Source organism: Ranitomeya variabilis, chromosome 2 (genome assembly GCF_051348905.1).
Source record: "Ranitomeya variabilis isolate aRanVar5 chromosome 2, aRanVar5.hap1, whole genome shotgun sequence".
Classification (NCBI taxonomy): Eukaryota; Metazoa; Chordata; class Amphibia; order Anura; family Dendrobatidae; genus Ranitomeya; species Ranitomeya variabilis.
The window spans coordinates 701,961,647-701,987,720 of NC_135233.1; the positions used below are offsets into that span (position 1 = coordinate 701,961,647).

Consider the following 26,074-nt stretch of genomic DNA (forward strand, 5'->3'; position numbering starts at 1 on the left):
GTGCTGGCTGCAGTGCTGAGAGAGGGCGGAGTATGGTGAACCGGACAAAGTGCTGGATCGTGAGAGAGGTGCAGGCAGAGATGTTAAAGAGGATTAAGAAGGATTTGGTGTGATCGTCCTCTGAGATGGGTCAAAAACAACAGGCCTCTTCCATTACAGCTGCTGGCGGGGTGTCAGTCAGCATGACTGGAGTGGGTAAAGAACCCGAGGTTCTGCGATTGAAGGTCTGCATCTCAATAGTTGGCACGGTAACAGAGGAGGAGGAAGAAGCAGCAGATGTGATTGATGAGGCAGCTGATAGTTATTGAGGACCACTGGTCCGCATTTTAGTGCAGTGGGATTCCCAGAGTAGTGAATGATCTCTCACCTTCCTCATGATCAAGGATACCCCATGAGGTAAGATTTTGCATGGTGCCCCAGATCAATGTCGATTGACAGTCATTTTGTATTTCTTCCATTTTCTTACATTTGCCTGAATTGTTGTCTCCTTCTCACCCAGCATCTTACTTATGGTTTTGTAGCCCATTTCTGCTTTGTGCAGGTCTTGTCCCTGACATCCTTAGAAAGCTCTTTGGACTTGCCCATGTTGTAGAGTTTAGAGTCTGACTAATTAATTGAGTCTGTGGACAGGAGTCTTTTATAAAGGTGACTATGTAAGACAGCTGTCTTTAATGCAGGTAATGAGTTTATTAGGAGTGTCTAACTGGTCTGTAGGAGCCAGAACTCTTAATGGTTGCTAGGCGATCAAATACTTATTTCTCACTGCAAAATGCAAATACATTTATATAATTTATACAATGTGATTTTATGGATTTTATTAATGATATTCTATTTCTCAAAGTTAAAATTAACCTACCCTTTAAAATTATCATGTCTTTGTCATTGGGAAAACTTACAAAATCCTTAAGGGATCAAATAATTATTTCCTTCACTGTATATACAATTACAGTTAAAAGAGTTGAAATTAGAAGTGTACATACACTATATAAAGACACATATGCATGTTTTTCTCAATATCTAACATGAAATCCAAATTAGCCTTTTGCATTTTAGGTCAATTAGCATTACCATGATTATTATTTGCCCAATGCTAGAATAATGACAGAGAGAGAATGTTTTAAGGCATTTTTATTACTTACCACAAAGTCAAAAGTTTACATACATTTCATTAGTAGTATGGTACTATAGCCCTTAAACTGAATGATTTGTGTCAAACGTTTGGGATATCCTTCTACAACCATCCAATACAGTCAATAAAATTATTGTTCATAAAGTTTTGAAAAACTGCTTGTGCATTGCTGAACTCAAAAGGCATAGCAATATTTTTAGAAAGACCCTCCTACATTAAAAACATTGTTTTCCACTTCTCACTCTTCTGAATAATTATCAAATTATAAGCACCTCTAAGATCAAGCTTACAAAACCATTTAGCCCCAGTAAGCTCATTATATAGGTTTGAGATGAGTGCAAGTGGGTAAGTATTCTTAACCATCATTCTGTTTAAATCACGGAAACTGAGGCAAGGATGTTGACCCCCATCTTTGTTTTAAGAAAGAAAAATTCAGTAGCTACAGGATAGGAGGAAAGATTAGGCAATTTGGCAATAGGGATAAGATTAATAGCACAATCATAAGGACAATGAGGAGGCAGTATCTGCCTCTTTTTCCAAAAATACATCTCTGAAGTCTTTCAGGTATTCTGTTAGACCCTCCAGACTAGCAGAGCAAATTTGTAAGTGACATTCTCTTGATAATAAGGGCTACACTCAACAAAATCTTTTTAAGACAAACCATTAACAGTATTGTTAATATGCAACCATGGAAACCCCAGTATCAACCCAGCAGGCAAATTATCCAAAACATAGCAGGAGATGGACTCAGAGTGAAGTGTTTCCACTTTAAGCATAAATTCCACCATTACCTGCTGGTCAAGGTTCTGAACTAACAGTGTCCTATCAATGGCAACAATTTTAATGGGTCTTTTAAACCTAACTGTTGCTAATCCTAATCTCAGAACCAGTCTTGAATCTATGAAGTTGGTAGCAGACCCACTATCAATTAATTTTACTGGTGATAATAATTGGTTTTGAAAAAGTAGTTCCATATTCAGCAGTACTTTATCTGAGGAGTAAAATGGTACTTGGAAGCCTGGGTGACGTCGTCCACAATCACCCAGACTTAGGTGTTTTCTGACGGCTTTGTTGCTTGTGAGCATAATCAGCAGTCCTTGAGAAAATGCTAAGCTAATGCTAAGTCCAAGATTGTGCCAATGTCTCCTCTCAATGGTCTGAGAGCTCACAGCTGCAACATCCATCAGTTCTGCCACAGGTAGGTGGACAGATTCGGGGGTAATGTCCAAATCTTCCCCCATCACTCATTATACTTCTCCAGAATCTTGCAATCCAACCAAATATCCTGAACCATGGCTTCCCCCAAGGAATATGGTGGAGCATGTAGAGCCAGGGTGTCCTTTAAATTTAGGGTTATGGTTAGGGCAAGGTTTAATGTTAGGGTTATGGCTAGGGTTAGGGCTAGGGTTAAGGTTAGGGCTAGGATTGGGATTAGGGTTAGGGGTGAGTTAGGGTTAGGTTTGTTGTTAGGGTTATGGTAAGGGTTGGGATTAGGGTTAGGGTTGTGGTTAGGGTTGAGATTAGGGTTAGGAGTGTGTTGGGAATAGGGTTGGAGTTAGAATTGTGGTGTTTCCACTGTTTAGGTACATCCGGGGGTCTCCAAATGCGATATGGTGCCATCATTGATTCCAGCCAATTTTGCATTCAAAAAGTCAAACGATGCTCCCTCCTTTGGAACCCTGTCATGCACCCAAACAGTAGCTTCCCCTACATATGGGTACTCAGGAGAAATTGCACAACAAATTTTGTGGTCCAATTTCTCCTGATACCCTTGTGAAAATAAAAAAAAAATAGTTCCAAAGTTAATTATTTTTGAAAAAAGTAAAAAGTAAATTTTTTCCTTCCACATTGCTTTAATTCTCGTGAAGCACCTGAAGGGTTAATAAACTTCTTGATTGTGGTTTTGCGCACCTTGAGGGGTGCAGTTTTTAGAATGGTGTCACTTTTGGGTATTTTCTGTTACATTGACCCCCCAAATGTAAATTTTGTTGGAAAAATGAGAAATCGCTGGTCAACTTTTAACCCTTATAATTGCCAGACCTGAAATAACAAGCACTTTTCACCTATTGTGTCCCCCCATTTCCTTAGATTGTAAGCTTGCGAGCAGGGACCTCACTCCTAATGTCACTTTTTAAATTGTCTTAACTTGTACTGAATTTATTGTTTGTACATCTCCCCGCTTAATTATAAAGTGCTGCGGAATATGTTGGTGCTATATAAATAAAAATTATTATTATTATTATTATTATTATTATTATTATAACCCTTATAAAGTCCTAACAAAACAAAATGTTGTTTCCAAAATTGTGCTCATGTAAAGTAGACATGTGGGAAATGGTATTTATTAAGAATTTTGTGTGATACCACTCTCTGATTTAAGGGCATAAAAATTAAAAGTTTGAAAATTGCTATATTTTCAAAATTGTCACCATATTTGTGTTTTTTCATAAATAAATGCAAGTCATATTGAAGAAATGTTACCACTAGCATGAAGAACAATCTGTCATGAAAAAAACATTCTCAGAATTAGTGTGATCTTTTGAAGCATTCCAGAGTTATAACCACATAAAGTGACAGTGGTCAGAATTGTAAAAATTGGCTTGGTCATTAAGCAGCAAATTGGCTCTATCACTAAGGGATTAAACCAAGTATTGGTACTTTTGGAAGTGTGGACAGGGGCCAAGTCCTGCTGGAGAATTAAATCTCTATATCCAAAAAGTTTGTTGGCAGAGGGAAGCATGAATTGCTTAACATTTATTGGTAGACGGCTGCGCTGACTTTGGTGTTGAATGATAAAACACAGTGCACGTACATCAGCAGATGACATGGCTTCCCAAACCATCACTGATTGTGGAAACTTCACACTAGACCTCAAGCAGCTTGGATTGTGTGTCTCTCCACTCTTCCGACAGACTCTGGCACCTTGATTTCCAAATGAAATGTAAAATTTATTTTCATTTGAAACAACACCTTGGACCATTGAGCAACAGTCCAGTGCTTTTTCTCCTTGGCCCAGGTAAGACACTTCTGGTGTTGTCTATTGGTCATGAGTGGCTTGACACAAGGAATGTGACCCTTCTAGGCCATGTCCCGGATGCGTCTGTGTATGGTGGCTCTTAATGCAATGACTGCAGCAGCAGTCCACTCTTTTTGAATCTCCCCAAAATTTTTGAATGGCCTTTTCTTAACAATCCTTTCAAGGCTGTAGTTATCTTGGTTGCTTGGGCACCTTTTTCTACCATACTTTATCCTTCCACTCAACTTTCCCTTAATATGCTTGGATACAGCACTCTGTGAACAGCCAACTTCTTTAGCAATGACTTTTGTGGCTTACCCTCCTTGTGGAGTGTGTCAATGACTACATTCTGGATGTCTGTCAAGTCAGCAGTCTTTCCCATAATTGTGCAGCTTACTGTAACAGACTGAGGGACAGTTTTAAATGCTTAGGTGGAAAGCCTTTGCAGGTGTTTTTGATTAAATATTCTAATTTACTGAGATACTGACTTTTGAGTTTTTATAGGCTGTAAGCCATAATCATCAACATTAACAGAAATAAACACTTGAAATAGATCACCTGTTTGTAATGACTCTATATAATATATGAGTTTCACTTTTTGTATTGAAGAACTGAAATAAATTAACTTTTTGATGATATTCTATATTTTGTGAGAAGCACTTGTACTTATTGCCCTAATTTGTGTAAGCCCATCAGCAAGCAACAAGGTGTATTTTTGCCTCTGCTATCTGGATTCTGTCAGGTTCATCATAGATTAACCGTAAGACATAAAAAAAGTGACAACAGATGACCGCTATGAGGTTTGGGGGGCAAAGAAAATGCCTAATTCTGAGGACCCCCTGGCAGTAGGGAGATGATTTTTTCCCCACTGCTGGGACTCAATGCCTGACAACAGGGTCATAGGGTAAAAATTAGCCTGCAGTTCTCCTTGAATACCCTAAATTAGTCTTTCTGCCCTGAAAATGTACCTGTAAAGGCTGATATTGGTTCGGGAGAAACCAACTGTGAATCTTTTTTCATGTGATGTTTGTATTTCCTTTATTTATTTCTGATTATTCCTGCACAGTCTGCATGTCATGCTTTTCTTTACTATACAAGAGGTTGTCTTCGATAATACCAGACAAATTGGTTGTTCTCATAAAATTTTTACATAAATACTCTGGAGGTGGATTGAAACAAGCTAGTAATAAAAGTCATTTGAAAACATTTCTTCTGTAGTATTCTGCTATTTTACCTCTGTGTCGGTCTGTGAATTAAAATCAGAGAGCATGCAATCATCTCTCAGACAGTATGTCACTTAAACACAGTGCGGCTAAAAAAACCAGACTCCATAACTGAATGCTTGAAAAGAAAACGATCTGAGAAACATATTGAGAAGCCAACTGTGCAATCAGTAGCAAACAGCGTGTTTACTCATCTCTTCATTAACTGGGATGCTTCAGAATTTGAGATGTGAATATACTGCTGAGGATCCTTACATATCCAGACATGACATGACTTCCCAATATCCTCCAGTTTCCATTGGTGCTCTGCTCATGGCTTTTTTAAATCTAGCTATTAAGGTATTCAGTGAAAGAATGAATATTATAGGGATTTTCTCACCTCAGCCATTCATGACTTATAACAGCAAAATGCCAGCCATTGAAGTTTCGGAGGAACAACCACGGGAAGGGCAGCATCCAATAAAGGAAAAACACCTATGCCAAAACATGGTATCCATCCACAGACAGCTGTTTCGGGGTATTTGCCCCTCATCAGTGTGGAGTAGGAAACTGGCTATTATGAGCAGTGCCTGGTGATACCCCGAAACAGCTGTCTGTGGATGTATACCATGTTTTGGCATAGGTGGTTTTCCTTTATTGGATGCTGTCCTTCCCGTGGTTGTTCCTTCCCGGTGAAAGACCTGGCTATTCATTGCTTGCGTTGAGAAACACGTGATGGTGTCTCTGCGGCTTTTCTACATGCATTTGCATATTTCCCATAAGGGATGGGGGCAGTGTCCTGGATCACAGTGTTGAGAAACACATGATGGTGTCTCCGCGGTGTTGGATGTTTTGATCTCCCCGAGGTCATTCCCCCTTATGTTTATAGCCAATGAAGTTTGACTGCTGTAACTAAACTACAGTATATTGTTTCCTAGAAGGATATAGAAAAACAAGATTCCTCAGCTCACCATTTCATGGTAACAATAGTAACTTGTTGGGTGAAATGTACAGATAAGGGCCGGTTCTCACAATGTGAATAAGGTACTATCATAATTTGCAACAGGAAAAGAAAAACATATTTATTTGGTCACACTAAAATTTGAAAGACAAAAATGTAAAAGAAACTCTAGGCAACATGGGCTTGAAACGCGTAGGAAAAGTGTTTATTTTATTTTTTTTGGCTTTGAATTTTTTTTTTAAATTGCAGATGCTAGAAATATCAAAATCCTCTGGAAATACCTACTTCCCATAGAAGTGGTTGAAAAACATGTAAGCACATAGCCCAGTTATCTGTAATGCTGCTACACAAAAAAATCATATGTCGCTGTATCACCATCAAGCCTTAAGAAAACCAAATCTTCTGGACTATTTGTTAGTCAAGCCAACGTGCGCAACATGGACGACCATCTATCTGAATTTTTTTCCATATAATATTATATTTTCCCTGTCTGTGACTTCCCCTTCCAAGCTTATCATCTGGAAGGCCACTTCTTAAAATGAGTTGTCTCTGATGACAGAACCTTTAAAAAATATAGTGCAATGTCGAATCAGTCAAAGAAGGTACAGTCTATCTGTAAGGTGTCATGTATGTGGTGGGGTCCTAAGATTATATGGCAGCTCCTTATAAATCCATTTTATGTCTTGGGTTAAGTTCCCACGACGAGGTTTTGGTGAGTTTTTGATGCTGAATCTTACAGTAACAGCAAAGTAGAAGGGATGTATAGAAATCTTATGGCCACAGTGCTATTTTTAATGCAGCATAAAGTAACCTGCAGTGTGTTTTTGATATTCAGTGAGTTTTATATGCAGGTTTTCCAAAGAGAATTACATTGGATGCAAAATATCTCTAGATAAAAAATGTATATGCGTTTTTAGTGCATTTCTACTGCGGAAACACCCTACAAATGAATCGGATCTGTACCCTACTGTATCAATAAAGTTTTGCTAATTACAAATACCAGGAAGTATAAAAATCAAAGCAGCTGTATCTAAAACATGGCATCCCGAAAAGAGACAGAAATCAGTGTTAAAAATGCAATAAAAATTCATGTATAAAAACGCAGTAAAAAGCAAAAAAAACACAAGTCTCCTAAATTAGCTAATAGGTGAAGAAAATCTTCAACGTCAACAGAGTTGCAAAGTATCTGTACAAATCAGTTGCTGTACTGTGTCTACGTATGGCATCCGTTTTTTTTCTTGCACCCATAGACTTTCGTGGGTGAGTCTCATTCGATTTGCGGAGGAATATCCTTAATGCTGCAGGTTTTCCTACATGCAGATTCAGTCAGAGGAAAAAAAAAACATTCATCTGCATTGCCTCATTGAATATCATGGGTTCGAGTTTTTGAGGGATAGCACTCGGACCAAAAATACCATCACGTGCATGAGCCCTTATAGAGAAATGGTTCCCTGCAAATATACCTACATATACTGTATATACTTGAGTATAAGCCGACCCGAGTATAAGCCGACCCCCCTAATTTTGCCACAAAAAACTGGGAAAACTTATTGACTCGAGTATAAGCCTAGGGTGGAAAATGCAGCAGCTACCGGTGAATTTCAAAATTAAAAATAGATACTCCATACCGTTCATTATGACCCCATAGATGCTCCACATAAAGCTGTGCCACATATAATGCTCTGCACCATTCATTATGGCCCCATAGATGCTCCACATAAAGCTGTGCCATATATAATGCTCTGCACCGTTGCCCCATAGATAGCTGTGCCATATATATAATGCTCTGCACCGTTGCCCCATAGCTGTGCCATATATATAATGCTCTGCACCGTTGCCTCATAGCTGTGCCATATATATAATGCTCTGCACCGTTGCCCCATAGCTGTGCCATATATATAATGCTCTGCACCGTTGCCCCATAGCTGTGCCATATAGTGCTCTGCACCGTTGCCCCATAGCTGTGCCATATAGTGCTCTGCACCGTTGCCCCATAGCTGTGCCATATAGTGCTCTGCACCGTTCCCCTATAGATACTCCACATAAATCTGTGCCATTGCTGCTGCAATAAAAAAAAAAACACATACTCACCTCTCTTGCTTGCAGCTCCTCAGCGTCCCGTCCCGGCGTCTCTCTGCACTGACTGATCAGGCAGAGGGCGGCGCGCACACTATCTGCATCATCGTGCCCTCTGACCTGCACAGTCAGTGCAGAGAGACGCCGGGAAGATGGCGCGACGCCCGGCGTGTGGAACGAGGACAGGTAAATATGCGTTATTTACCTGCTCCCGGCGTCCTGCTCCTTCCCCCGGACAGCTGGTCTTCGGTGCCGCAGCCTCTTCCTCTGTCAGCGGTCACCGGCACCGTCATTAGAGAAATGAATAGGCGGCTCCACCCCTATGGGAGGTGGAGCAGCCTATTCATTTCTCTAATGAGCGGTCCCACGTGACCGCTCAGGGGAAGAGGCTGCGGCACCCGGAGACCGTGGGATGGGCAGGGGGAGCGCCAGGAACGCCGGAACTAGGTGAGTATATGACAGTCCTCACCCGCCGACCCCACCACCGATCATGACTCGAGTATAAGCCGAGAGGGGCACTTTCAGCCCAAAAATTTGGGCTAAAAATCTCGGCTTATACTCGAGTATATACGGTAATAGCATAAACTGGAGAATGCCATATTTTTTACTGAAGCAATAAAATAAACTTTGACACATTTCAGTAAATTGTATGAGGCATGTGGAAGTACAACTACTTTGTAGTACTTGTTATTTGGCGTGTGACCTCAAAATTCACATTACTAACTGATCATGTCTCAAACTTTCATTTTGCCGCTATCACACTGTGTAAAATCCTAACCATTTACTTAAGTATTCAAAATGCGTATACCTTAGTAATGAAATGTTAAATATATGTTATCTCCTTTTTAAGTAAGATATTTGTATGCAGCCTGAATGCTTCCAACAGGGTGTGAGACTTAATGATTAGGGGAAATGTAGGTAATTAGAATGCAGCATGACTTGATAGAGCACAAGCTTGTCAAACATGTAAAAAAGCTAGATTTGGCGATAATAATCCTTGTCAAATATATATTAAAGATGTCCCTTACTTCCTGCGTATTATTGAGCCCTTGAGGCTAATCAAGGAGAACTCAATGTATTAGGGTAAATATGACAAGTCTAAACAGCCAAGTGACTCATTGTATAACACATTTTTATTAAACTGTAATACCTAGAAATTCTTGACTGAACCCTGACAACCAGCAAGACATCTTTCTATCCTGGCACACCTATGTACCACTGCCATTATCTCAGTTTTGGCTTTTATCTCCTCTTCATAGGAAAAGAACTTGATTCACATCCCATGGTGGCCATATTTTACAGCCCATATTACCCAACATGAACAGGGATGACATGGTATTAAGAGATTTTGAAATAAGACTTAGGGTATGTGTCCACGATCAGGATGGCCGGCGGTATCGTCGGAGCGGCAAACCCGCTCAGCGCTGAGCCCCGCCCCCTTCTGGGATGCGATGGTGCCGGATGTGTTCATTGCACACATCCAGCATCATCGCACCCCTCGCATAGGGCCCTGTGCGATTCCTTGTGGCGGCGCAGCGTCGCTGCAAGGAACATGGACATGCTGCGATCTTTAAAGACGCGCAGCATGTCCGGAGTCGCAGGGCCGACGGATGCGTGTTTCCACGCATAGTGGACACGGGATTTGATAAAATCCCCTCCACTATGCTGGAACATCTGGACGCTACGTGTTTGACGCTGTGGCCCCACGCAGCGTCAAACACGCAGCGTTTCCTGAATGTAGACACATACCCTAAGAGAGTTTGCTTTGAAATTGAAAAGTTATTTTGTTCTGCCGGTTAACACACCAACATTTGATATCTTTTATTGCTGTGATTAAACCTGATGTAATAAGACTACGAGTTATGTAAAAACTACCCTTGGATACCCCTCAATATGACCACTAAAGAAGTAGATAATGATGACTGCAGCCTCTCTGTTAAACCCACGAAGGAAAGAAGGGGCTACATTCACACTGCTGAAATTTTTGTTGCGGAGAGTTCTGCAACTGTCCTCAGAATTTTCAGCTCATTAAGTCCCCATTCACACTCGTGATTTTGCATTTATGTGCTGTTTTTTAACAGTATAAGTAATTATTCACATTTCTGATTATTTATTTTTTTGCTGAGCCATTTATTATATTACATGTTGTGTTCCAGTGAATTGCTCCAGCCTTCCATTCTATTGCTTTCATTTAACTTTTTTTTAGAAGTTATGTTATTTTATATCTATTCACAAAGCACCTATTTCCTATTAGCCAGACTAGATAGTACACTACTAATAATGTCTATTGCTGTACTGCAGTAACCTGATAATGTAATTTAATTTTTTTCTGTAGAGTTACTAACCTAGCTGGACCTTCTTGATGTCATGTGTCAGGGTTGGAATCCTTGAGCTTGTGCTTTTGTCATCGAATTCTCGATTCCCTGAGCCACAGCAGTTACACCTTTTCTCCAGGTGTTTATGGAGCGCCCCCACACCGCCGCAGGGCCGAGGGGTACCCGGAGCCGGGCCTCTAGGTCTCAGTCCTGGGGTTGTCACGGTGGCTAGACCCGGTCCGTGGCCCTGTCTGTCAGTGGGGGACGTCCGGTGCAATAAGTGGTGTAGTAACGGTGTAGCGGTGCAGTTGTGGGGTGCAGGTCGCGGTAAATAACGAGGACACCAAGTTGCAGTCTCTTTACCTCTTTACTGAAGCTCTCTGGGTCCTCAGTCCAGAATACGGCTCACCAGGCTGCGCAAGTCCGGCCGGTCCAATGGCACTTCCAGAGCTCTCCTTGCAGGTGGAAATCGGTGCCTTCCTTCTAGCGCTATGTGTTGCAGTCCTTCCCTGCTGTGCTTACGGAAAGTACCCCACAACTGTTGTGTCTGTTTCTCGTGTTCCCTCACAACAACTTAATTCGCAATGATCTTCCTCGTCCCTCCAGATACTATGGTAGGAACGCACCCGTATGACGGGGAGGCTCGGAGATCTTCCGGGACTCTATCTGCGCCCCTCTCCTGTTGGTACCCCCCTTTGCCTTCCTGGGTGATGCGTGAGACAGTCCGCCTAAAGCTAACTGCCCTGCCGTAGGTCTGAGGTATGGCTTGAAACTCTTTACCTCCTCGGCGTTCCGGCCACCGGTAGTGCGCCTCAGTAAGGTGCTGCCTCTTTCAGCACAACCCTCACTGGTATCTCCTTTCGCTTGACTTCGTTTCTCACTCAGCACAATCCATCTCGCTTCTAGTCCTTTCTTGAGTCCCGCCGCTTCCAGGAGCCTGCGCGGACCCGTTACGTTCTTTCAATGCCAAGCCTCTGCCAGGATCCCACCCCTGGCAGAGACCCTACAGTCTCTCCCTTCACAACACCCCCTGCCACAGGGTGTTGCTCCGTTCAATCCCGTCAGCGTTCTCTCTAACTTCCTGCCTGACCCCCAGTTTACCCACTATGGTGGGGAGTGGCCTAATGAATAGCACCCTTAGCTCCCCCCGGAGGCCCAGCTGTGAAATGTATTGGTGACTGTTATACCTGCTCAGAGAACTCCTTCAGTGCCATCGAACGCACCATGGCCCCCCTTAGTGGCTGAGCCAAGATACTGCAACGACCAGGACTCTGGGGCGCTGCACTCCCCCCTGGTTAAACACAGTACTCCGGGACTGGGAAGAAAAACAACAATACAGGTTAGCAAAAAGACATACAATTTTGTTGAGTGCAAATAACAGTAAGTATACTTAAGTAGGCTTCCCTTTATGGGAGGTGAGGACACTTTTAACGTTACAAACATAATCAACATTATAAATTACAGAGCATAAATAACTTCTGTTACCCAACCGGGTATTCTGCAATTTTTAGAACAATAACTTAACATTGCCTTTAAGAAACTCACACTCTTAGTCTATCAAAGGCCTTCCTATAATCACATTATAAGGCATTTCAACTTTACATTCTCCTTCTTGTGAACCTGCAGGACCGCCTGTCCCTACGGCACCAGACCTACTGCCTCTCCTTTCTTTTACAGGACCGCCCTGTTCAGCCAGGGCCTTCTGCCTTTCGCTACTATACACAGTATAGACATAACATTCCTTTCGGTTGAAGAACTCTGAGCCAGCTCTACTCGGCTCCTTTAAGGACTCACTCTCTAACCCCTACGGGTTCACTCTCTGTCCTTAGTAACAAAGTAACTTTTCAATGGGGACGCGGGGTTTACCTTCTATCCTCACCTTCATTATTACTTCTTTTACTTTCAACTATGCAGGCTTCTACATCTACCCCTACGGGCTCTCTGCATCTTTCCTTTCTACAAAACATTATTCAGATTTCACATTTCAACAACTTCAACACATATAACTCGGCATGTAAAACAGTTACATTTTCTTTTTCAAGGCATCATTATCACATTACTGTTCGGTAACAGTATCTCTTTCAAATTTACTTCGTCACATCCCCTTTAAGAGGGGACCAAGTCTTTCTGAGGTAGCTCGTCTTCTCAGCCTACCAGTCTTATGCAAAGTTCCAGCCCGGGATCTTCACAAAGTGTCTTTAACTAGGACTAGTAGGAAAGGTTTCTTCGCAAAGTGTCTTTAACTAAAACCAGTAGAGAAGGAATCTTCGCAAGGTGTCTTTTGGCTAAAACCAATAGGGCAAATATCTTCGCAAAGTGTCTTTGGCTAAAACCAGTAGGGAGCACCTTTAAGAAGGTGCAACTTTTTACAAGGGAGAGTTTGAATCATGCGCAGTTCATGATTTCTGCAGTTTTTTAAACTTGTGCAAAACTTTGAGAACAACAATAGTGGCCCCGGGTCAACAAGGGGTCACCTTTAACCCTAAACGGGTTTAGCAGCAACTTGGAAGAACAGTAACTATGTACATTTTTCAGTGGTATTACTTTACCGTTGAGATGTGGCGGGGGGTCTTCTCTCCGGCCTCACCAAACCAACAGATCGTTCTGGTGAGCCAGGGCGTCGTTCCGGTCCCAGCAGTGCCAGAATCCCCCGCTGGGAGATCCTCTTGGTCGGTAACCGTACACGTTCCCCCGGGGCACGGTGAGGTCGAGCTTCTGATGGTTCCGCGGGACCGGGCTCTGCAGCTTTCCTCGCCGGAGTATCGTCTTCCGGTGCTCCTGCAGCAGCCTGGAGGGCAACGCATCGCTGCACGCCTCGGTCTATCCAGCCCGTCTCACCCGCGGCCCTCCTCCACCGCGTGTAGGTGACAGCATCACCTGGCTCTAAGTTGCAATCAAACCTCCCGCTGCTTGGTTCCACCTCTATCCGATCCACACGGACCTGTAGTGGCTCCCCGATCTCCTGGATTATTCCCCGTCCAGACTGGGGATTGAAGGCCACCACTACACCCCAGTGCGACGGTGGGATCTCTGGGGGGCTTACCAGGTCAATCTGCTCAGCGGGCTGGGGCCGGCTCCGCCAGGCTGCCATCGGACGCCGGTAGTGTTCCGCATCCGGGATTATTTTCAAGTCCGGCGTCGGTGGTGTATCTTCGGATGCGGCCAGGTGGGAAGGAGCAAGGGACACTGGGGACAGGCGGATTTCTGTTGGCTGCCCCATCCGAGCTAGCACACGGGTGTCAACCTTTAGGCGGCGTGCCAGCTGTCGGGTCTCGGCTGCAGCCGCACACTCCGCGGACATCGGCGGAGGGGGTCGTCCCATCGGTGGCCCTGCCAAGGCCGAACCCCGCAGTGTGGGCGTCCCTGAGGCTACCTCAGGCTGCGTATCCTCAGGCCGAGCCGGGTCAGCTCCGCGTGGCACTCTGGATGTCGCCATCTTTTTCTCCTCTTCCGCGTTTTCTTCCCGCGGTCTCTTTCGTGGGCGGCCCCGTCCCCATGGTCTCCACCCTCCAACCAGGATCAGGAGGCGTACCTCGGCTGTTGACGGGCACGTCCTCAGGACACAGAAATACTTAGACTGGGCGGCCATTGCTGTTCGCGCTCTGCAGCTCGTCTACGCCCACTCCACGCCCCTCTTCTCTTCCTGCGCTCTTCTCAGCGCTGCAATGGCGGCGGATTTTGGCGCGAACTCTCAACGGCAGGCAGTAGCACACAGTTCTCTCAATAAAGTACAGTCCAAGCACAACAAATCACAGTCTCTAGGCACACATGACCCGATTCTTCAGGCTTAAGTAGATCCTGTTCGTGACGCCAAGTTTGGAGCGCCCCCACACCGCCGCAGGGCCAAGGGGTACCCGGAGCCGGGCCTCTAGGTCTCAGTCCTGGGGTTGTCACGGTGGCTAGACCCGGTCCGTGGCCCTGTCTGTCAGTGGGGGACGTCCGGTGCAATAAGTGGTGTAGTAACGGTGTAGCGGTGCAGTTGTGGGGTGCAGGTCGCGGTAAATAACGAGGACACCAAGTTGCAGTCTCTTTACCTCTTTACTGAAGCTCTCTGGGTCCTCAGTCCAGAATACGGCTCACCAGGCTGCGCAAGTCCGGCCGGTCCAATGGCACTTCCAGAGCTCTCCTTGCAGGTGGAAATCGGTGCCTTCCTTCTAGCGCTATGTGTTGCAGTCCTTCCCTGCTGTGCTTACGGAAAGTACCCCACAACTGTTGTGTCTGTTTCTCGTGTTCCCTCACAACAACTTAATTCGCAATGATCTTCCTCGTCCCTCCAGATACTATGGTAGGAACGCACCCGTATGACGGGGAGGCTCGGAGATCTTCCGGGACTCTATCTGCGCCCCTCTCCTGTTGGTACCCCCCTTTGCCTTCCTGGGTGATGCGTGAGACAGTCCGCCTAAAGCTAACTGCCCTGCCGTAGGTCTGAGGTATGGCTTGAAACTCTTTACCTCCTCGGCGTTCCGGCCACCGGTAGTGCGCCTCAGTAAGGTGCTGCCTCTTTCAGCACAACCCTCACTGGTATCTCCTTTCGCTTGACTTCGTTTCTCACTCAGCACAATCCATCTCGCTTCTAGTCCTTTCTTGAGTCCCGCCGCTTCCAGGAGCCTGCGCGGACCCGTTACGTTCTTTCAATGCCAAGCCTCTGCCAGGATCCCACCCCTGGCAGAGACCCTACAGTCTCTCCCTTCACGACACCCCCTGCCACAGGGTGTTGCTCCGTTCAATCCCGTCAGCGTTCTCTCTAACTTCCTGCCTGACCCCCAGTTTACCCACTATGGTGGGGAGTGGCCTAATGAATAGCACCCTTAGCTCCCCCCGGAGGCCCAGCTGTGAAATGTATTGGTGACTGTGATACCTGCTCAGAGAACTCCTTCAGTGCCATCGAACGCACCATGGCCCCCCTTAGTGGCTGAGCCAAGATACTGCAACGACCAGGACTCTGGGGCGCTGCATTTATAGCCTGGTGTGCTTGCTTTAGTCTTTATTTTGTTTTTAGCTTGACAGGTGTTTTTATCTATTCATATGTCTGCCCAGTCAACTTCCGGGTGCGGCTATATATACTTTCCTCCTGCTGATGTTTCCTGCTGTTGATATTCTCATTTGAATGTCCAGTTATACTGCTGTTGTTTATGCCAGTCAATGAAAGACAGCTAAGGTTAATCTCTCTGCTGATTATGCTTTTCACCCTGCACCTTTCTTCTGTTTCTTGTTTAAGAAATTGATGGCATACTGTCTAGCAGTACGCACCTTATCTTTTCATTTTGCATTTTGTGGTTTGTTTTAACTCATTCTGAGATCGCTTTCTATCTTAGCACTCCTTACCTTCTGTAGGTAATTTCCTCTGCCCTCGGGTTCCGTGAGAGGAGCGTGAATCATTTGATGGCCTTTCAGGCAGCATAGGTCTAAGCTTCCACTGTTTAGCCTGATGTGAGGGCTATTCTAGCCCACCTAGGAACCGCTAGGCACTACAAAGTCAGAATCTATAGTCTGTACAGGAAACGGCTGGGTCAGTTGCAGTTTTTTTAAAGTTAAGCATATTCTTTTCTCGAGTGCATTGTTACACAATCATAACATTTGTATTAATGAGACATTAGTATGCTTTTTCCATTTGTAACATTTCCATCAAGCCAGTGTTCCGTGCAGCTTCTTCTCCGACCAGCCACTTCAGATTGGAGTGTGCGGACGGACATTTGTGATGTTACTAGCTTTACCTACCCACTCAATTAATTTATGGTGACCTTAAATGATTGGCTTCAAGTTTGTATGTTGTTCCCTATTCACTACTGGAATCCCTACTGATCATGTGAATGAGCCCCAGAGATTGTACTCTCAGCAATCTGCACATTCTTCCCTATAAAAAACACCACAGAAAAACAGGCAAAGGTGCTTACCTGTCTAGGCCTCAAATCAAATGCACTCTCATGGTGCAGTGGGCCCCAAGTAAAGATGGCGACTACACAGGTGTGGTAATACCAAATGAGACAGCCAGCCTACAATCAGGGATAGGGAACATTCTTCCCTATGCCTAAGTTATTATATAGGATAGGAGATAACTTACAAGCTTGGTAGAAACTTTTTAAATCTATCTGAAAGCACAGTCTCAGACTACCAATCCGCCAATGTTGCCAATAAGATGAAACTGTAATAATTAAGTCATGAGAATATCCAATAATTAAAATGCTACCCATGAGATTATACTGGATCCATTAGCTGCTCATTTAATATTCAGCCCTGACAACATATTCACAGTGACAGTTTGACTGGTCAGTCACATTAATGTACTCTTTAAAAAAAAGATGGATCATAAATTCTAAATATAGATAAAGCACGTCGACAATTCAGTAATTAAGTTCTTGATTGTACAGATGTTGCTTTTATGGAAGTACTTATATATCACAATAATATACTACATCATTACATTTTTAAATGATCCATTCACAGAAAGCTGCGGCAGTATTTGTATTTTTCCCATAGCTTCCTATTGACTACGAAAAAGTTTACAATTAACTCATATACTTTTCTTTCAAATTCACCGCAGGACGAGTAAAGAAAAAGTATTAAGCAAAAAGAACAGCTGATGTTGAACATCTAGCTAACACATCCTAGCAGGTGGTGTAATTGGAGTTCTGCTTTAATGCTCTAAAAGTCTTTTAAAAAATCAGCTTGGTTTCTGATATCCCAGCGGTGCCTAGAATGTGCCCAAATGTTCACGCTCCTAAGTAGCTGACATTGGAGGTGTCCTTGTGTTTGTTCACACACATATGCACAATGAATACCACTTGGCATCACAGTTGGATCATTGTCATTCCTGTTTACAGCATAAGGTAAATTCAAAGCAAAAAAAGATTCTGAAAACCTTCTGGATATGCCCCTGTGGATGGGCCAATGTGGCTAAATAGATGCTGCTTTTTACATTGCTGTCCTATTTATGAATACGGTATATGGCACATCCTCTGTTCAACAAATGAAACAGAGTTTATTTTACTTACAACCAAATTCCATGTTATTTATATGATCATTTTTCAACAAAACATAATAGATATGTACAAGTTCAGAGACATTTTTTTCTTACTTATATACTTATTATTATTATTACTATTATTATTATTATTATTATTATTATTATTTATTGTTATAGCGACATTTATTCCATGGCGCTTTACTTGTATTTTTGTTTAAAAGACTTTTTGGAATTGAATTTCTTTAAAAATGTTGCATCATTTTGTATCTCTATTGACAGGTGCAGAATGAGTTAATGAGACTCTATCCATGAGCTCATTCTGACAAAAAAGTTTTTAACTCTTTCAGCTAATCTATGACAACAATTTTGCTGGGTTCACACTTGCGAGTGCAATTCGAGAAACTCACACAAGTCTCTCATCAATATCCGACACTGCCACCAGCACTCGGGACTGGAGCGTTCGGCTGCATAGAAATATATGCAGCCGCAAGCCCTGATCCAGAGTGCCGGCGGCAGTGCCAGGTGTGATGCTAGAGACTCGCGGGGGTTTCTCACATTGCACTCGCAAGTGTAACCCCGGCCTTTATGTGGTAATAAATCTAGATCACTTCAAAGGATCCCAATGATTCTGATAATGTTTATTCGTGACATGTTGTACTTAGGGTTGAGCGAAACGGATCGGTCATTTTCAGAAATCGCCGACTTTTAGGCAAAGTCAGGTTTTATGAAACCCGAACCGATCCTAGTGTGGAATCGTCCATGCGATACACGATCAGAGCACCAACAGTGACTTGTTACAGGGGTCGGTGCGTGCCCTGACTTGTGTCCACCACTTCGCACATGCTCCATGCAGGTGTAAAGCAGTGGAGATCAGCTGCTGCACCGAGAGATGCTGAGCCACCCGGCATGTAATATTAGCCCCCATACATCACATCTGGGGCAGCGCTGCCCGGGCACCACGGCTGCTGTGATGAGGGTTGAGCTGAGCGGCTGGTATGGCACACAATGGAGGCAGCACAGCGGCGGGCCCTGCCGTGTCTGCTGCCGGATCATGCCTAACAGTCCGGGCAGACAGTCCCCAGGTCTACTGCTCACAATGCGGAGGGAGGACGATGTGGAGCAGCTCCCCTCCCCCTCCCTGGTGTGCAGTGACACAGACCTGGCTCAAAGCCAGCAATGCAGGTCGTAATGCTGCATGCGCTCATGCACTTGTGCAGGCTCAAGTGACACTGCCACGGTGCCTTATGGGATTCGGGGACAGCGGCTGGAAGTCCCAACTGGCGATTATTATATAGGATTAGTTGGATGACCCCCACCATTTTAAAAGGAGTCTATACTAGCACTCCATATCATTATTGCATATGATTATTTTCTATAATGTGGCATTAATTGTTCTTTGGACATCCAATCCTAAATATGTATAGAATTTAATTTTTGATGACTTGGAGTATACTGTAATGGTTTTTGATACCACTGTGCCCTATTTCTATGAGGAAATTTAGCTTTATTGATTTATGTACTTTGTATTTCATGTTTTCTAAATAAACTTTATTTTATTTTGAAGTTGTATTGCACTTTTTTTTGGTTTCCCTTAGTTCTCCCATGGGATCCCATGTTTTGTTCTACGATTTGGTGCATCCATAGTACTGCAACTAGCACGGATCTATAAAAGGATTGATGTTAAGTGATTATTGTTCAAGAAGTCTGTGTATTGTGATGTTTGGATACAAGCTATTGATTCTTTGAAAATCTTTACTTAAAGCTTACATCCTGAATCACATGTGTGTTAGAAGTAGTGCAAAAAATGTCTTGCTTTCAGCAAATTATACAGTTTAACTAAATATATTGCTGAGCAAGAAACTTGTCTTGTGATCATTTATTTCTTTTACTCAATTAAGCTTTTACATACTCTTGTGTAAATAATCTAAATCAGTTTAGCAATAATTAATTGATCCTAAATCTATGCTGTTGGGAAATAAAAGGCCTAAATTAAACCCTTCATTCTCCTACGTTTTCTTTTTTACATTGGCCAAATGACAAGCTCAGATCAAGTTAGACACATCTCTGTGCTTTAATCTGATTATCAAATAACCTTTTGAATTTAAAATGTAACTTTCATTTTTTTGATATTTCACATGTTTTATTAAAGTTTTACACAGAGCAGATATGACCACCATCTTGAATTAAAAAAAATGCAGTGTCAATGTACACAATATGTAAATAGAAGAATGTTGTACAACCCACAAAAACAAACATCTCATCTATCCACAGAATAGGGGATAATTTTCAAACTTGAGGCAACCATTTTAAAGGGAACCTGTCAGCAGGACACACACAGGTCACAGTAACCTACACACAATGTCAGATCAGCGCCGTTATACTGAATAAAATGATACCTTGATTGTAGAAATCCGTCTTGTGGTTGTTGTTTAATCTTTATTTTCAGTTTTGAGTTAATGATTTGCTCGTGCTTTGTGGCGGCCATTCATACTGATGGGTTATGACAGGTCACTGATCCCTCAGTGACATGCCCCTTTTCTACATAATGAATGTTATATATATAGCTTGGGATCTGTGATGCAGCATGATCACATGTGTAATGTGCATTTAATTCTCTTATGTGATGCTATACACAAATTCTTTAAAAAAAAGCGTCTGAAAATGGCACCGGCCACGCCAGCTATTGATGATTTTTTTAGCAATTTACCTATAGCATCACAAAAAAAATAATTAAATGTACATTACACATGCGATCATGCTGCAGCTCATGTGCCGCTGACAGTGCCTGCCTGGTGAAGGGATTTTTTCCCAACGTATATATATATATATATATATATATATATATATATATATATATATCATTCATTATGTAAACTAGGGGGCAGGTCACTGAGGGAACAGTGATCTGTCAGCAGTCTGCATTATGAATACCTAATCAGACTACCACATGACGACCCCCCCACAGGCAGCCCAGAGCATATCATTAACTCAAAACTGAAAATAAAGATTAAACAACAACCACAAGACAGATTCCATCAGCCAAGGTATCATATTAATCAGTATAACGGCGCCGACCTGACACTGTCTGTAGGTAATGTGCACAATCCTGCTGACAGGTTCCCTTTAATGTTGGTCTGCACAGACAAATATCTTGCACCTAGAAGGACGTTGCAAACTGAACAAATGCTATGAATCAAAATATTCTGATTTGGCATATTCGTCATGATTGGTATGTGATTGTTCTCATAAAGATGATTGAATTTTTATAAATCAATCTTAAGAGAATACAGAACACCTTGTTTTTTGTATATGTTTGTGATGCCTCCTTTAAAATGTATATACATTTATTATACAACAAAAGATGAAGCTGAAAGCATATTACTTTTGTAGCCACAAATTACATTTTGCACATAGATGCCAAAACAAAGAGCAGCATTGTACAAGCAGTACTCAATAGAATGCCACACAAACTATTTTTATCTATTAAACAAGAAAATGACAGCAATATTGTACTATTCAGCAAATTTAAATAATTATAATATAATATAATATTCTCCTTATTGAGAAATTGCAAATCTACAAAGCATACCAAAAAAGGGTCACTTCTATTTAAAAAAAAAATACTACGGTAGCAAACAATTGTATAAACCTATTTCAATCAAAAAGTACTGTATCAATGTAAAATATCAAATGTAATTAATTATGACTTTATAGTAAACACTTGAAAAAGGTGTAAGACTTGTACAGAAAAACAGTGAGCCGGGGGTGAATTTCTAAAGGACTAGGAATGATTCAATTAGAATTCCCCTATAGTTGGACATAATATACTACATCTTAGCCAAATACACTAAATATACACAATTGTAGACAATATAAATACTAAAGAAAAGTGACAAGTGAAAATGTGAATGATTAAAAGGAACCTGTCAGCTACAAAATTGCTATTTTCCTGAAGATCTAATAGTAATGTGAATGTAAATAATGTTTACATCATGTTAGGTTGGTTTACTGTAAGGGAGAAAATGAAATTATATTCTCACTGTAGTCACTCATTTTCAGTCATAGGGGTGGTGGAAAGGTGGTTACAGTAAAGTTGTTACAACACATACACAGTGCAGAGTAGGTAATCAGTCAAGGTATTTTGAAGGATACTCTGGTGAGGTGCATTCTCTATATTGTAGGTGAGGGTTGTACTGTAAATTTTATGGTTGGACATATAATGGAAAATTACTTTTGAATGTGTTTTAATCAAATATAACCTTCTATACTCTTTGGGATTAATTAGAATCATTACAAAAGATTATTCTGTCAGTGTCAAGAGATATTACATGGCTACAGTTGTTTGAAGAAACTCATCAACATTATCATTCATTTTTGATAACCTAAATGACTACAAAACATTTTAAATTTTATGTATAATTTGATTTTTACTACATTGCAGTGAAAGAAGAACTTAAGAAAAAAATTCCAGAGAAGAAAGCTGTTAAAGAACCAAAGAAAGCAGGTATGAAATACAAAGAGAACTATTTGGTTTCTATCTTGCCATTATGGGAATTGATTTATTTTAACCCTTTCACGACATTTGATTTAAGTTTAGATCATGGTCGGAAAAAGGGATTCCCAAAAAATTATGTAAATTTATATTGTGGCTATCATGCGCCATGGGAGCAAAGAAGCAGTGCCCGTACGAGAGCTCGGCTTATGGCCTGTTTCACACAACAGTGGCTCCAGTACGTGTGGTGACAGTTTCCTCACGTACCGGAGACACTGACACACGTAGACACATTAAAATAAATGTGTCACTGATATGTCAGCATGTTTTCATGGACCGTGTGTCTGTGTGCAAAACCTGGAGACATGCCAGTGTTCGTGGGAGCGCACAGATCACACGGACCCATTAAAGTCAATGGGTGTGTGTAAACACGTACCGCACATGGATGCCATCCGTGTGCTGTCCGTGTGCTTTTTTAAAGTCATAGCGTTAAAATTGAAACAAATTGTTTCAATACATGGACACGGACACATGGACAGCACACAGACGATAAACACGGACACATGGATAGCACACGGATGACACACAGATGGCCTATGTGTACACACGGACACAGGTAGCTCCGGGACCGTTTTTTCCAGTATCGGAAATATATGGATGCGTGAGACTGGCCTAAGGGATAGCTGAGCTCTGTTTGTAACTGCCAGAAGCAGTTCATGCACTGACCCCGGGCCATCTAACCTTCCTAAATGCCGCGATCAATAGTGATCCCTCTCCTTTCTGATTGGCACCCCACGACATCATCGCTAGGGTTCGATTATTGTCATGGCAATCCAAAGTCCATATGTCCATGTGTTTTGGAAATTAAATCCCTTTGAAAATTTGTCTACAGGTGTAGTGACGATTGTGACTATATGGGAGTTTTCAAGAATCAAGCAACTGTAGATGTTGCTGAGTGAAAATTGCATTTCTGTCATTGTAGTGCCCAGTATGTTTTATAGCCCTGTACGTTCTAGTGCCCAGTACATTATGCCATCTCATGCACAGACCCGTAAATTAGGCAAGCTCTTATCGCTACAGAAATTCTGAACATGTGGATTATAAATAAGACCCTTTTTATTGCAAAAATAAGATTTTGCATTGCCATATTTTGAGAGATTTAATTTTCCTATATTTCTGCAAAGAGAGTCATGTCAGAGGGCTGGTATTTTGCTGGATGAGATGACATTTTTATTGGCAAAATTTTTTCTATTCCGAATTTTGAGAGGCAGAAACAAAAACCAATTGTAATTGCTTTTTGCTTTCTTTTATGAGGATCCTCATATTTTTTAATATTTTGTGATTTAAAAAAATATATATTTTTCCTTTTTTTAACTTTATTTTCACTTTTTTACTAAGTCCCTCTATGAGACTTTCACTTTTAGCACTCTGATCGCTGTTATAAAGCTTTGCAATGCACCAGCATTGCATTGCTTTTTAACTTTCAGTGCTGCACGGGCACAAACACTGTAGACCATGCACTGAGCATGTTCTAAAGGGTTACCATATTCTAGGAACATGGATGTAGTCATGGTGACCTCAAATCAACATGGCAATGATCGGGACAAGCCACGAACGGAAGGGCCTCCTCCTTCTCCTTGCCTTCAAATGCTGTTATCGATATCAATTGTAGCATTTAGGTGGTTAAACTGCTGGGAGCGGTTTGGGTATCGCTCCTGGCAGTGAGAGACGGGTGTCAGCTATAATGTTAAAAGAACACCATGCAGCCATCGCACGGTCACAGCTCTTGTGCCTGCGCAATTGCAATGATGTGTACTATGAGCCCGTGGTTGAGAAGTCCTTCTTTGCCATGATGTATTGGATATGTCAAAGGTTGTGAAGAGGTTCGATTTAATGCATGCATGGATGATTTTGTTCATCTAATGGTATTAAATAGAGTGAGCCGCACATACAGTGGGGAAAAAAAGTTGTTGAAACACTGCCATTTTTGCAAGTTTTCCCACCTACAAAGAATGGGGAAGTCTGTAATTTTTATACTCAGTACACTTCAACTGTGAGAGACAATTTCCAAAAACAAAAAAACAGACAATTACATTGTATGATTTCTAAATACCGTATTTACTCATGTATAAGCTGAGATTTTCAGCACATTTTTTGTGCTGAAAATGTCCCCCTCAGCTTATACATGAGTCAATTGTCCAGAATGCTGGTGGGGGAGGGGGAGCATTGTAGCAGCGGCAGGAGTCAGTGGCTGTGGCATAGTGACAGCTGCAGCCGCCGACTAACAGAAGACATCATACTCATCCTCCGTTGCTGCATCTCCGTCCCTGTATCTCCGTTGTCCCAGCACCGGCAGCTCTCCTCTTTTGTGCTGAGTGGTCACATGCTACTGCTCATTAAGGAAATAAATATGTGCGCGTCTCCACTCCCATAAGCATGGAGCGCACATTCATTACCTTAATGAGCAGTACTACCTGACCAGTCAGCACAGGAACAGGAAGAACTGCTGGTTCGAGGAGGGTGAGTATGATGGGGGGTGGGAGGGGGGATGTGAGCCATGCATACAACCATGGGATGGGGGAGCCGAGCCATGGGGGACCGGGGGGAGCCAAGCCATGCAGCCGGGCGGTTAAGCCATGCGGACCGGGGAGCTGACCCATGCGGGATTGGGGGAACCATGCATACAACTGGGGGAGCCTCACATACCAGGACAGGATGGGGGGAGCCACAGATAGCATGACAGGGATGAGGGGACAATACATACCCGGCTTATACTCGAGTCAATAAACGTACCCAGTTTTTTGTGGCAAAAGTAGGTGCCTCTGCTTAGTCAGCTTATACTCGATTATACAAGGTAATTAAATTGTATTTTATTGCATGAAATAAGTATTTCACAAATAAGTATTTGATCACCTACCAACCAGAAGAAATTCTTGGTCTCCCAGACCTGTTAGTTTATCTTTAACCCCTTCATGACTGTGAGATTTTCTGTTTTTCAATGTTCGTTTGCTCCCCTTCTTCCCAGAGCCATAACTTTTTTATTTTTCTGTCAATATGGCCATGTGAGGGCTTATTTTTTGCAAAACAAGTTGTACTTTTGAACAACATCATTGGTTTAAGCATGTCATGTACTAGAAAACAGGAACAAAATTCCAAGTGTGGTGAAATAGCAAAATAAGTGCAATCCCACACTTGTTTTTTTATTGGCTTTTTTAGTAGGTTCACTAAATACTAAAACTGACCAGCCATTATGATTCTCCAGGTCATTACAAGTTCATGGACACCAAACATGTCTAGGTTCTCTTTTATATAAGTGGTGAAAAAAATTCTAAACTTTTGATTGCCCATTATAGCACTTTAATGCAATGTCGCGGCAACCAAAAAAAACGTAATTCTGGCTTTTCAAATTTTTTTCTCGCTATGCCGTTTAGCGATCAGGTTAATCCTTTTTTGATTGATTGGGCGATTCTGAACGCGTCGATACCAAATATGTGTAGGTTTGATTTTTTTTTATTGATTTATTTTGAATGGGGCGAAAGAGGGGGTGATTTAAACTTTTATATTTTTTTATTTTTTTCACATTTTTTTTACTTTTTTTTATTTTTGCCATGCTTCAATAGCCTCCATGGGAGGCTAGAAGCTGGCACCACTCAATCGGCTCTGCTACAGCTTGACAGCGGCAATTAACTAGTTAATAGCGGCGGGTGAATCGCGATTTCACCCGCCGCTATTGCGGGCACATGTCAGCTGTTCAAAACAGCTGACATGTCCCATCTTTGATGCGAGCTCACTGCCGGAGCCCTGCATCAAAGCGTGGTAACTGACCTCGGACGTATTATCCCATCCGAGGTCAGAAAGAGGTTAAGAAGCCCTCCTTCTCTGCACTCATTACCTGCATTAAATGCCCCTGTACACAGAA

At 42.4% G+C, this 26,074-nt stretch overlaps 1 protein-coding gene across 1 annotated transcript in view; it reads left to right on the forward strand.

The window, feature by feature from the left end:
- Window positions 1–26,074, forward strand: part of LOC143807646 (uncharacterized) — a 1,106,746-nt gene that overhangs the window by 466,959 nt on the left and 613,713 nt on the right. Inside the window, exon 26 of the mRNA XM_077289447.1 lies at window positions 22,105–22,167. Coding sequence (XP_077145562.1) covers window positions 22,105–22,167 — 63 coding nt within the window. The remainder of the gene's footprint in view (window positions 1–22,104; window positions 22,168–26,074) is intronic.